Source organism: Protopterus annectens, chromosome 11.part0, assembly GCF_019279795.1.
Source record: "Protopterus annectens isolate FY-2018-M chromosome 11.part0, PAN1.0, whole genome shotgun sequence".
Lineage (NCBI taxonomy): Eukaryota > Metazoa > Chordata > Ceratodontiformes > Protopteridae > Protopterus > Protopterus annectens.
In genome coordinates this window covers 878,663,958-878,677,954 of record NC_056745.1, presented here as the reverse complement: position 1 = coordinate 878,677,954, position 13,997 = coordinate 878,663,958, and the positions used below count along the sequence as shown (strand labels likewise).

Below are 13,997 nucleotides of genomic sequence, written 5' to 3'. Positions count from 1 at the left end.
AAGTTGCAACAATGTTAATTTAATGCTGTGCACACACTACTGGAACTATTTACTTGAAATTTTCTAGAAATGCACAACAATGGGCAACAATGATGTACTGCAGCCATCCAGCAGATGCTCAATATTTACCACTACAGTGGTGCAGTACAAGAACTTCCTCAGTCTGGCACTGACATTTCTGCAGGTGCCTTCCTACAATGACTGCAAAGAGGAGGAGATCTAAACAGTGCATGGTTTACGTATTAATCTAAGTGCAAAGCTTGCTAAACTAGCTATTTAAGTGCTGAAATTTTTTTTTATTTATCTGACAGCAAGTAATAGAAAAATGATAAATGCTTGGATCCACGTCAGAAGTCCACTCAACAGAAGATCTCCATTTGTCACAAAAGAATATGTACAGCTACCCTGTTGTACATGTCAGACTTAAAATAAGTATGTGAGCTCAAAAGTGGTGCATATACAAAAGGGAGGTCCACAACCAGTTCCTGAACCCACTGTAATGGTTTAATCAAGTCGTTATCTATTATGTCTTTACTGCAAAAGGCATAGATGTACACTTTACATATTGAGACACTGACTCTATTAAGCAGCAAAATAATATCCACATAAAAGTACTTAACTTTCTCCTAAACCACACTGAATAAAAATTAACGTCAGTAAGTTCTGCAAAATGCCAAAAAGTGAAATAGAAAGCAGAAGAAAAAACTGGCACACATACAGCTGAACAGATGCACAAAATCCATTTTCTAATACAGCTATATAACCATTTCACAAACTACATTTCTATGTAAAGGGAATAACTTCAAATAAAGAGAACAGCCCCCAACCTGAAGGCTTACTTACATGTAGATGTCATCCCTCTCCATGATGCTACTCAAGTTTTCATCTGCTGCAAAAATTCTATGAAATCTGTGATTGTATACATCTGTAACTATCACCTAAACAAAAAAAAATTAGATTAGAAAGTGCACAGCATTTCAAAAAGCTTCTTTCTTTTTAAATGAAACACTCAACTTACCCTATCTGCAGGTACATCAGATAAAGCGGAAAGTGCTCTACAAAGATCCATAATAGTGCCCATTTTTGGAACTGTTACTTTGTACTGAAAAATAATGCAATATAGATGCCAACATAAATATAACATACATTATATCTATACATTTATGAAAGTCAAATCTGGTCTGTATACAACATTTTAAACTGCAATATTTTAAGCAATAAATATGCATGCGTGCAAAATCTCTATAAACACCCAATTACTGGCAATGAGCTAAGTTAACATTATAAAACTCTGTGAATGCTACAGTAACATAAAACAATAAATCTCTGATCGGAGAACTCTAGTAGGGCCCAGCAGATATCTGACAACCATTTCATATACTTTACACTGCTAACAGCCATAAAGAGATATTACTCAATAAATTCCGGAAATAACTACATCCACATCCAAAAATGTATTGTAAACGTGTCCACTTCTAGCTTTAGTAAATATAAACCATGAAAACCTCAATTCTGAAAGAGGTCACTCAAAAATATAATTGTGGTACACACAATGGAAAGGGTACAAGGCAATCATGTGGTGGAATGGTCAGTACTGCTGCCTCTCAGTTTTTGCTTCTATTGTTTGGTTCCCAACTCAGGTGCCATGTGTGTAGCCTACATGTCCTCATTGTATTCATGTGGGTTTCTGCTGAGTGTGCAGATTTTCACCCACATTCCAAATACAAACTGGTGTGTGAAACAACAATTCTCTAAAGTGCCAGTGGGTGAGCATGCAGTCTGAGTGTGTACAGAAATGCACAGGAATCTCATCCTTTCTCTCCTATCTCTTACTTGCTGCAGTAGGTTCTAGCTAGCCTGCAACTGCAAACAGGATAAAGTGGGTACTGGAGAATGAATACATGCTGAACAGAAAAAAAATCCCCCAAACACTACAGTTTGGTATTCTGCTATACAATGAGTGATCGATACACACCATTCTTATAATTCAGCTTAAAGTAAGCATTAGCCATACTGTGTTAAATACAATTTCACAGTTGTTCTGATTACAAAACAAAACTGCACAAAGAAAACAAAATTTTTATATATATTTTAAAATCAGCACATACAGAAGTAAACTTAATTCAACATGGTTTCCTCTTAAGCAGATAAATATATGACTTCTGAAATAATCATAAACATGTTTCTAGAAAAATATCTGCACAAAATTATTATTAATGCAATACAGCTGTGGGTTACGCAACCTACCAGACCTATCAGGGAGACCTGAAGCAATAAAATGGGCCACTATTTAATGCTGGTAGATCACTCACCTAATTTATTTTAGAATTCAAACTGTGCCCCCCATCTAGTAACATCACACTTAATGCAATGCTTTTTCCTCACAGTATCAAGTGTGCACCCCACATAAAGATGATGCTACTCTTCATGGTGCCTTTTGTCTTGTGCAAAACAGCTGTTGAAAGCCTGTTCAGATGTTACAAAGTTGGAAGGGTTATTCCTTTATCTCCAACATACAGTGACTAAAAATGTACAGTTGTGTACACTTACCATAAATGTAGATGTTCGAGTGTATTCACTGTTGCAGTCATTACATTTGGGGTAATCTGCTGGCAGGTTGCCCTCATTCTGCCTGAATTCCAGTGTCTTGGGTCCTGCGTCGGTTGCCGTCTCCTCTTCCATGACGTCAGGTCATCAGGGGTATAAAACAAGCAGCCGACGGCATTTTCTTTAGTTTTTCTTGCCCCAGATGTCAGGTGCCCCCAAAAAGGTAGCAAAAATATATATGTATAAAAACTATATATACATGCATCAATATAAACTTTAACTTCATCTAAAAGCAAATACACCACATAGGTTGTAGAAGATAGAGAAGGAAAGAAACTCCAGAAAGAAAGGGGGATGGCGGGTAACCTGGACTACAACAGTGAATACACTCGAACATCTACATTTATGGTAAGTATACACAACTGTACTATGTTCTTCATGTTTCACTGTTGCAGTCATTAAATTTGGGTAGAATCCCAAAGCTATGGTTGGGAGGCTGGAGCTAAACTGCATTAGGTGCGGCTATAAGACCCTGCAGAACTGCAGTGGCAAAGCCTGCCCTGGACTTAGAGAGGCAAATGATAATGCTTTGTAAAGGTGTGGACAGAACTCCAAGTAGCAGCCTCTAGAATGTCTTTGGTTGGTATTCCTCTGAGAAAGGCTGCTGAAGTAGCTGCAGCTCTGGTGGAATGAGACTTAATGCCCTTGGGCACAGGTTTACCATGGTGCAAGTAGCAGAAACAAATACAGTGGCTTATCCACTTTGAAATAGTCTGCTTTGAAATAGCCTTTCCTTCTGATCCTGAAGCATATGTCACTAGCAATTGCTCAGTTTTTCTTAGAGCTTTAGTCCTGCTCAAGTAGAATCTTAGCTGTCTGTGTACGTCCAAGGAATGCAGACTTCTCTCCCCCTTGTTCTGCGGATTTGGATAAAAGGTTGGCAGATGAATAGTTTGGTTAAGAGCCACACTGGAAACCACCTTATGCATAAATGTTGGATTTGTCCTCAGAGACACCCTGTCTGGGTAAAATATGATAAAAGGCTCCACAGCCATGAGGGCCTGTAGCTCTGAGACTCTTCTTGCTGAAGTAATTGCTAGTAGCAGAGCTGTTTTCCAGGATAAGAACTTTATATCAGCAGTAGCAGCTGGTTCAAATGGAGGCAGGGTGAGTTTTTCCAACACATAATTGAGGTCCCATGCAGGTATTGGTGATCTTCTAGGAGGCCTTACATTTATGGCTCCTCTAAGATACTGCTTTAGTAAAGGATGAGAAAAGATTGGTGGCTCTGTATTGTAATGAGCCGAAATGGCAGAGGTATGGATTTTAATAGATGAGAAAGATAGGCCTTTGTCAAGCATCTCAGTCAAGTATTGTAATATCGGAGGAATATTTGGTTCTGCTGTATCAGTTCCTTGTGCTTGATTCCAAGCACAGAATCTCTTCCATTTCTCAGTATAAGATTTTCTAGTACTAGGCCTTCTGGCTTCCAAAATGACATCCATCACAACTTTACTGAGAGGTGTTGTTTGTATAACTACATGATTAGCCATGCTGCCAGGTTCAGTGTCTGGAGTTGATTGTGCAGGATCTGATTGTTTTGCTGAGACAGTAGTTGAGGTCTTTGAGGTAAGGTCCAAGCTGGGTATTGAGACCAGTTCCTTAGGATTGGGTACCAGTATTGGCAGGGGCAATTAGTATCATCTTTGGTTTCTCTTGTCTGACTTTTAGGAGGACCTTGAGAAGAAGAGGCAGAGGAGGAAAGGCGTAAACTGATAGGTTTTTCCAACTGAAGGATAGGGCGTCCACTTTCCATGCTTGTCTGTGATAAGTCCTTGTGCAGAATCTTTTCAATTGGTAATTTTGAGGAGAGGCAAATAGATCTATGTCTGGGCTCCCCCATTTCTTTGTTATCATGCTGAAGACTTGTGGATCTAGTTTCCACTCATGAGGATCCATAAGATTTCTGCTTAAATCGTCTGCCAGAGTACCAGTTGTGATTTCTTTTCATTTAGTGTGTACCCCAGGCATGTTAGAAGCCTTTTCACAAAAGCCAGGTGTTGAAGAAGAATGTCCTTGTTCTCTGCTTGAATGAGACAGTCGTCCAAGTAAGGATATATTTGTATACTTCTTTGTCTGCAAAATGCAATCACTGGTGCCAGGCACTTTATAAAGGCCCTGGGCGCAGTAGATAAGCCAAAGGGCAGTACAGAGAATTGGTAATGCATTAAGCCAGCCTTGAATCTGAGGTATCATCTGCAAGACTGCCTTATTGGGACATGCAGGTATGCCTCTTTTAGGTCTAATGTCACCAGCATGGGCAGAAGCGGCTGCAAAGTCAGCATTTTGAATTTTGGAATGTACAGGTATGTGTTCAGAATTGATAAATAAAGTATTGGCCGCCAGGCCTTGTCCTTTTACTTGTTCTTTTTAACTGCAACACCAAGGGAGTTACATATGTAGCGAAGTGTCTTGACTGTTCTTCCTATTATATAGGGAAAACAGAATGGAAGATTAAACAATCCCCAGGATTCACGAAGCCTCCGTGTAAGAGTTATAACTCTTACACGGAGGCTGCAGTTAAACGGAGTGATGTCAGCATGCTTTGCATATTCATGAGAGCATGCTGAATCACACCTAATTCTAACACGGTCCATGTAAGACAGTAGGGGGCGTGTCCGTAGGCCGAGCCCTGCAAGCGGACACGCCCCCAGAAGTGTAAAAGTGCCCAAAGTAGACACCCACAACAGAGTCCACGGAAATGTGAATAAACACAACACAACACATGCCCCTACAGACTATAAACATAAAAGATATATAAATGAACATGTTATATATTTTTTTAAAATTGTAAAGATGTTTAACCGTGAGTGCGCTCGTTTGCGCGGGCGTGCCCGTAGCGCAGCTACAGTTAGCAGTCAGTGGGAAAGCATATAAGAACTAAATATGCAAAATAAGCCAGGAAGCAATAGCGTAGCGGTAGAGATGTTGGCTGAAGAGCAGGCATTCATGGTTCGAGCCCCCACAACACCAATTTTTTTTTTCAAAATAAGCAGGAAACGAGTCCCTGACAAATATGTACACATAAAACCACAATTCATGTAAAATGTAATGAAATAGCCCATTTATATTGAAGACATGTGAGGTACCAAAAGAAGAAAAAATGCCAGATGTGCTCATAGCTGAGCTACAGTTTAACAGAGTGAGTGTATGTGCCCGTAGATGAGCAGTGGTTTAACTGGTGCAAAATGCGTGCCCGTAGCTGAGTAGTCGTTTAACATGCTGAATCTATGTGCCCCTAGCTGAGCTGAGCGTAATATGCGTGCCGATAGCCAAATGAGGCTTAAAGCAGTGTACCCCGTTTGCGCGGAGCTGCGCACCGCGCAAACAAGCTAACCGACGGGCAACGTTGAGCAAGCCGTATCAAAACTGCCTTTACACAGACACACCCCTCAGCATGTCTAGACAGTCATGAAAAATAAAAAGCAGTGGCCAGGTTCGAACCCAGGATACTATACACCATAGTCAAGGTACAGAACCACTAAGCCATGACAGCAGTACCTTGAAATGCAATAATAGCTAATATATAGGAATGAATACAAACTACAGCATGACAATGCAAGTTCACTGAAGTTGATACAATTCCAAAATGGCCAATCACAGATATGTGTGGGAAAAACGGACTATATAAGCCCCATAGGCGGGAATACACAGCATAAACGATTGTAGAACAGACCTGCAGGCAGAATGTCAGGAGTAGGAGAGGGTAGTCGCTTTCGAGCACAGAGGTGGGGTGTTGAAGAGTCCAGGTACATGGCCTGGCTCCTAGTCCACAATCATGAGGCCCAACTCATGCAGGGCCAGGTCCTCTGGGGAGCATACAGGGCTGAGGCGTGGGACCAGTTGGCTCATGACCTCACCAGTGCCACAGGGATTCCAAGGACAGGTGAGCAGGTCCGTCACCACCATGCGGACCTGAAGAGACGCAAGCAGGACCAACTGAACCTTTGGATCCAGGAGGCCCGGCAAACACCCAACGCCCCACCACTGAGTAAGTAACATTTAATTACGTATGTAAAAAGTTAAACTAGCTGATATTATGGAGATGTGTATTCCAATATTACTTAATTTATATTACAGCTGCAGGTGTCCGTTCTGCGAACCGCAGAGCCTATGGCGATAGGCTGGTGCGGTTGCGCCACCAGGCAGGTCAGTAATCCACTACCAGTAACTGTAAAGAAATATAAAAGTATGACAGTCAGCAAAAGAGTGCAGTGTAGTCAGTAAGGAATAAAATCTGCAAGTAACAGTGTGAAAGTGTATGCAAGTATTGCTTGATTACAACAGTTTTCAGCCTGTAAGTTTAAGCTAAACATGAAACTGTCCGACATATATCCTGAAATAAAAATGCCCTGCCTATAAGAAAATAGTACACAACCTGCAGCAGGCTGAAAAGTATAGCTGCAGAAGATGATGAAATCACATGTGTGAAATATATCCCTGTGGAAATAGTGAAACATGACAGAAGTGAGACTGATGGAAAGGATTGTAATAACTACTGTTAAAACATGTCAATAAATCCTAGAAGTACCATCCTGAATAGCAAAATGAAAGCAAGTGAGAGAGTGTGAGAAAGTGCCATGAATCCAGCAATACAGTAGTAATAACCCCTGAATAAAGTATACTGCAGTCAAGACAGAATGAAATGCATGTCAGATTCAAAACCAAACAGCTAAATCTGTTCGATGTGTTGCTGCATCTGGAATGTGTATCCCAAAATCAGGATATGTTGCTCTCAGTCTGCAATATGCAAATAGGATGTTTGTCTGATATACCAAATATCCACACTTGTCTACAGCTATATAAAGCAAATGTAGCCCTGATGTAGCTGAACAAAGCTAGATATGAATGTGTATGAAGAACCATAAAATGTATACTGATGTTGCATTAACAGTCCTATCACCAAGTTGAAATAGTATAGGAAACTGTAGTTAGAACAGTAGTGTGTATATAACTGTAGCTATTAGAAATATACAGCATATGTATTGTTATTCAAAGGTGTTAATATTACTTTCTTCACCCAACCCTATAACTACATATAACCCATTCCACGTGAAAATGGTATGTGCAATCACAATTAACACCCCTGGACGTTTGTCCTGTTGGGTCATATATATTTGCATGTCTGTTGATGCATCTGCCCTGTTCATACATCCACATCTGATGGCCTGTTGCCATCAATTAACCCTGCATGTTGATGGACTGTGTATTTCTGTTCAAATTATGCATATGTTATGCACGCTGTTCAATGGTGTGAATATCTGGGTGCTTGGTTAATGGGAATACTAATGCATGCTGTTACAACTAATTGTGAATGGTATTATATGTCACTAACCCAAACTGTCATGACATAATGCAAAACATAGAACGACAGGGAAGGCGGGTTCCAGCGGACCCACCTCTCCCACCTCAGCTGCCGAGTGCACCTGGCACTAGTGCCGAGTCCAGACCCTCCTCCGGTGGCCCTGTGCCACCTGCGGGTGGAAGCGCTGCAGGGGATGGGGCTCGCCCCCCCTCTGCAAGTGTGGCCAGAGGAGATCCACCACTCACCCTCCGTAGCGTCCGGACTATGGTGCGTAGGGAGATTCGGGACTCTGTCCTTGAGCCCCTACGCCAGCTCGAGGCACGGGTGGCGCAACTAACGGGCATGCCTGCTGCCCCGCCTACACAGCCTCCAGCACAACCCCGTCCTGGGCAGTGAAGGAACAGTGGCAACTCCCTATGGGTGGGGATATCAGTTCCACTGTTGCCATCTGTGGGCTCATGGGCTCTGGATATCCAAACCTCCGTCCCCGTCAATTGTGTAACCCCCCACACGTGTCATACACCGCCCCTGTATGCGTCTTGTTTGTCTTGTCTGTTTACCTACCCAACCTACCTCCCCAGCTGTACCGACTACCTTCACCTGACATACCACTCTCACCTGAAAAAAAAAAAAAAAAAAAGGGCACTCTGTACCCACAAAAAAATCACGCCCCATACATAGCTGCCCATTCCGCACACATGTCTACTGGACATGGAACCTATCAATTCCAATTGGCTGTACAACAAGTATTATTGTTGTCCTGACACCTCTCTCAGGAGTGGAAGGTTTCAAATGTCACACCAAATTACATATATATGCACAGCTGTTGCTGAGGAAGAAATGGGCAGCTATGGGCCTTACCTACATCCCTCCTGCACATCCCAAGCTTGTTTCCCTACTGTCTTACCCTCTTTGTGACCCCTTTTTCACCACTTTCCTGTCTTCCCATTTTTCTTTTCTTTCATGGAAAATAGCGCGGGTGTGCGCAAGAGTAAGCACGTTTAAGTGGTTGTAATCAGGTGTGCGCTTGTGTGCGTGGAGCTAACCGCCAGTGCGCATCGTGAGCTCCGCAAACCAGCGCTAACCCAGTTACAACTGCTTAAAAGTGCCTTAGTCACTTTGATTGACAGGTCCTGTACTCAGTTCAAAAGCAAAATAAAATCCCACTGTGAGTCCCGTACCCAGGACCTTGGCAACTGTAGTCTGCATGACTTACCACTAAGCCATGACTCTTATACAAAAACATTGTGCTAAAGTAAATATATCATGTAACAGTAGGAATGAATGTAAAGGAAATATAGATGTGTAGTACACAAAGCATGACATTTAGAATTACTATCAAAACTGGTGGATTTCCATAATAGTAGTGTGTGAACAAAAACAGCCATGCTAGTTGGAAGCTAGTAGGTAATAATGTCACTATAGCACCTTGCAAGACACACACATACTCACAGCAGGATAAGCACTGCCTATACCCCACAACCTCTTACAGGAACACATCTGGACCAAATAATAAAATAAGTGGAGCAAAGGCCCAAAACCAGGGACACATTACAAATAATGTTACAAACGCAGACAGTTCAGAAAGTAACAGGGTCTACACTTTGTGGGATGTTTGGAAGGGTATGCAGTCTGGAACTTGAATGTTTGTCACCATATTCTGACTTGAGCCCAGAGTGACTTGCCAGAAAAAGGTGTGCATGAGATATTGACCAAATTATGAGGCAGAAATGTGGACAACCTGCAAATATCTGTACACATGACGGGTCCGACACCACCATATTTGAATAGTTAAGAGCCTAGACACAGCAACAGTGAATGACTTACAGGGATGCCCCACAGACCCCATGTGAAATGTACAAACAGTAGGCAGAAAGGTGTAACACATGCAATGGTAACTATGGAGTCCGGAAAGTATTCACCACTTGCATGGCAGAAAAAGTGTAGTAATACATATGCTCATGCTAACCCACAGTCACAACTGCAGCATACCAGACATTTTAATGGGTGTACCCCACTGATATGTACCATTCCATGAGGCACATAACAGATGAACCTGAAAGTCTCTGGGGCCTGCTCAGCAGCATACTCAAATACCCTAATAGATGTCAAGGCCCACAGCATGGCCAGACCACACTGCATGCTGTAACACCCTAGCAGATATAGCAAGCATTCCAAGGTGTGAATGTACATGGAAAATAGGAAAGCTACAGCAGCACACTACAGTCAAGACACCTAGCAGGCATACAAGTAGTGACTGTAAAGGGCAACTATTGAAGCCTTAGCAACAGAGTGCAAGCAAAAGTGAAAGGAAAGCACACACACACACACACACACATTAACAGTAGTAGTAGTTGTAGGTGTCAGTGTACATACACAGTTAGTACAGGAAACTGGAGGAATGTTAATCTACAACACACCTGGAAATATGAGAGAGATACCAACCTTTACACTCACAGAACATTGTCCACAGCATAACAGCATGGTCCCTGCCCTTAACATCTGAAAGGGCTACGCCTATCTCACACACCTTTTTATAGCACTGTTCTGAAATCACAGTGAGAACTGCAATCAGTACACAACTGGCTGCATGCAATTAGCAAATGCTGGCTAACAATTGGTGCAGAGGCCATCACATGGGCATATGCAGATACCTACAAAAGTATGCTGTACTCCATGTCCACGCATGCAATACTTTCATTGCACCATGAGAAGGACGTGAGAGAGAGAGAGAGAGAGAGAGAGAGAGAGAGAGAGAGAGACAGACAGAGCCAGACAAAACTGCAATTAAGCAGACAGAAACAAATTGTTCAGCAACAGCTACCTGAAAGCTGACAACTGGGAATTGGAGCAGCAGGACAGAGAACCAGACAGCAACACAAGCAGCTGTGACAAACACAGGTAATGTAAAGTAATACTATAAAGGTCTACATATTGTGAACCCTCCATATGTGTCATTGGTCTGTATTCATATGTATATGAAGATGTGTAAAGGGCAGGGGACATACAGCAACTATCAGTGAAGGCTGTACATACATTTGTATGTGAGAGCATCTATGTGCACATATCAATGTTGTTTGATTGTAGGTTGTAGTGCCATGTACAAAGTAGGTTACACAGTTATGTATGTTTAGCAGTATGTTAGTGTGTGTATACAGTATGGTAGACAAATGTGTTGATATACCTGTCTAACATATGGATACGTATGTATGTCAACATATGTATGTGTATATATATATATATATATATATATATATATATATATATATATATATATATATGATATGCATATATGTATACATACATAGAGAGAGAGATGTAAGAATACATAGACAGATGTAGATAGAATATTGTACAAACATATCTATGTAATGCACACATACAGATATAGATATATGTAGATACATATACACAGACAGACTGATCTGACTACCTACAGGTATGACTGTATATGACGACCTGCAACACAGCCTGTCCCACCCCCTCTGTCACTCACACCCCCTCTGTGCACCCCCCCTCCACATTTATAGCAATATATGTACATCAATATATATATGTGTATATGTATACGGACATATATATATATATATATATATATATATATATATATATATATATATATATATAAAGAGAGAGAGAGAGAGAGATGTATATAAATTTTGAGTGAGGCACATGTGTACAGATGTATTGCAACAGGTGCCTGGTGACAAAGGCATGGAGTGAACACCAGTGTCAAATCCGGAGTACCATACCAAATTCCAGATCACCTACACCAGTAACCACCAGATATGTGATTGGCTGCCCACCACTGCATGTGTCAGGGGTGAGCAGGGTCAGAAATGTGTACAATAGTGGCCCCAATGACATTCACAGTGGCACACTATCCCTGGAATACCTGCACATGGTATGTGTCAGCGGACATGGTGAGTCAGGTATGGACATGTAGGTCGGTGTACCCCTCCACACCACATAATGGATGCCATGGTATGGACCTCACATGACAGCTACAGATATGGAGAAGGACACAGTGACATGTACAACACTGTGACAATGCACTCAAACACATTACCAATGCACAGTGACTGACAACACCACAGAGTACACATATGCTACCCACATAGAGGTTACCACTCCCGGATTTACATATGGAAGTCACACCCATGACAGATGTCCAACAACCATAGTAACACCTCACACCATCCACAACCTAAATGTATGCTGTGTGTCGTCCGTGCCACTGCAATAGAGTGCACATGTGGAGGTAAGAGTTCCTACCCACAGATAAGACATACCCTGCAATAAACCACACAGTGTTAAGAAGCAAGACTCCCCATGAGTACATGTCACACATACCCCTGCTGAATGTTAGTCAGATAGGTAATATGCCATATGAGTCACCCTGTGTAACTGTGTGACAGCAGCAGGTACCATCACACCACATGTGTCACAATGGTCAGGGTAGCAGAACAGTACACTGCTGTAGACCCAAGGGCAATAGCATATTGTTTAGTATTGTATTGTAATGTAATGTATTGTGTTGTATTGTATTGGTATGTTGAGGTGCCTCCTTCATGGAGTGGAACCACTGCTGCTGTGCGCCAGTGTACAGGTACATATCCTGTAGTCAGGCTAGTGTTACATAGCACTTCTATATGTGTGTTTAGCTCCTGTCAGAGGTTATGTAGCATTCAACTGGGGATACCATCAGGTTCCATCCATGTTGTGTATTATGCTGTCCTGCGGGTGTCTCTCACCTGGACATCTGTGATGACAGGGAGGTTACAGTCAGCTGGGATAACTATGCCTTATTTGGGAGAGGGGGTGACACCTGCACTGAACCTGTCTGCCACAATGTTGTCGATATCTGTGGTGTCAGTGAAATATTTGTTGTTGTGTACTACCTATGGGCATAGAGGATGGCTCCTGACCAGGTTGCTAACATAACTGAAGAAGGCCTTCTGGTTATCTGTAGTGTCACTCTTGATTTCCCTCTCAAAGTTGCCCATGTATTTTGTATGATGGAAAATAGATCCTTACCAGTGCTGCTCAGACATGCCCTCCCTTTAGTGAATTATGCTCTGTCTTGCAGTAGCTTCCATCTTCTGTAATACAATCTGTCTATGGCTGGGGTCCACCAGACAGGATGCTGTCCCTTTGTGGAGAGTGTCTTGGTCATATATGGGATTGCATGATCCATGCATTCTCGGAGATGTCTGTAGAAAGCAACTGTGTAGGGGTCAGCATTGTGGGTTGTATCTGCCACTGGCCCAGTGGGCTGAAAGGATACCATATCACTGTTACAAAGTGTAAAGTTTGTATCTGTAATGTTATGCACTATAGTCGTTTGTGCTGGTGGTGGAGGTGGGATATGTATATCCAGGGCAATCAGTGTGTGGTCAGCTCACAGTAGTTGACGATGTAGGCCATACAGTACCTAGATACAAACCCCAGAGTGAGGAGGTGCTCTTGACCTGAATCAGTGTTCTGACTGCTGGGGTTTGGTAGTATGTCGTATGGAGTCTGCCAGGTACTGTTGCACAGTTGCTGGCTGAGCACTGATACCTGGCCATCTACATGTGTATCCACCAATAGACAGACAGATGCTACATATGTGAGATATGTTGTATCATAACAGTCGAGTAGCATGTGTAGTATGTGTGCCAAATTCTGCTGACATATATTGCTGATACCAGGTTATTTTCTTTCTCAGGTACATGGCCCACCCGCAGAATCCCACCTACTCCACAGCTGAGGATGAGGAGATACACCAGAGCCTGGTGCGGGATTATGCAATACTCTTTTCCCGCACCAGCCAGAATCAGCAGGAGAGGGCTGCACTGTGGCAAGACCTTGTCCGTCGGGTAAATGACATAGGCACGCATAATAGGACATATGAGCAGGTACGACATCACTGCAGTGATTTAATCAGACATGTCCGTCAGCGTGCGTCGGATATCCACAGGCAACAGGTCGCCACAGGTGGTGGGGTGGCTACACATCCCCCACTCACCAGACTGGAGGGACTACTCATGAGTGTAGTGGCTCCAGACCGCCAGCAACAACAACAGCAGCAGACATGCATCAT

General features: G+C 42.5%; 1 protein-coding gene across 6 annotated transcripts in view; it reads right to left on the bottom strand.

Annotated features, from left to right (window-relative positions):
- The window catches only part of USP15 (ubiquitin specific peptidase 15), a 2,212,142-nt gene that overhangs the window by 800,337 nt on the left and 1,397,808 nt on the right, over window positions 1-13,997 (bottom strand). For all 6 annotated transcript variants that reach the window (XM_044088286.1, XM_044088282.1, XM_044088284.1 and 3 more), the window contains 2 exons: window positions 1,019-1,102; window positions 844-938 (listed from right to left, as the gene is read on the bottom strand). In XM_044088286.1, coding sequence (XP_043944221.1) covers window positions 844-938; window positions 1,019-1,102 — 179 coding nt within the window. The remainder of the gene's footprint in view (window positions 1-843; window positions 939-1,018; window positions 1,103-13,997) is intronic.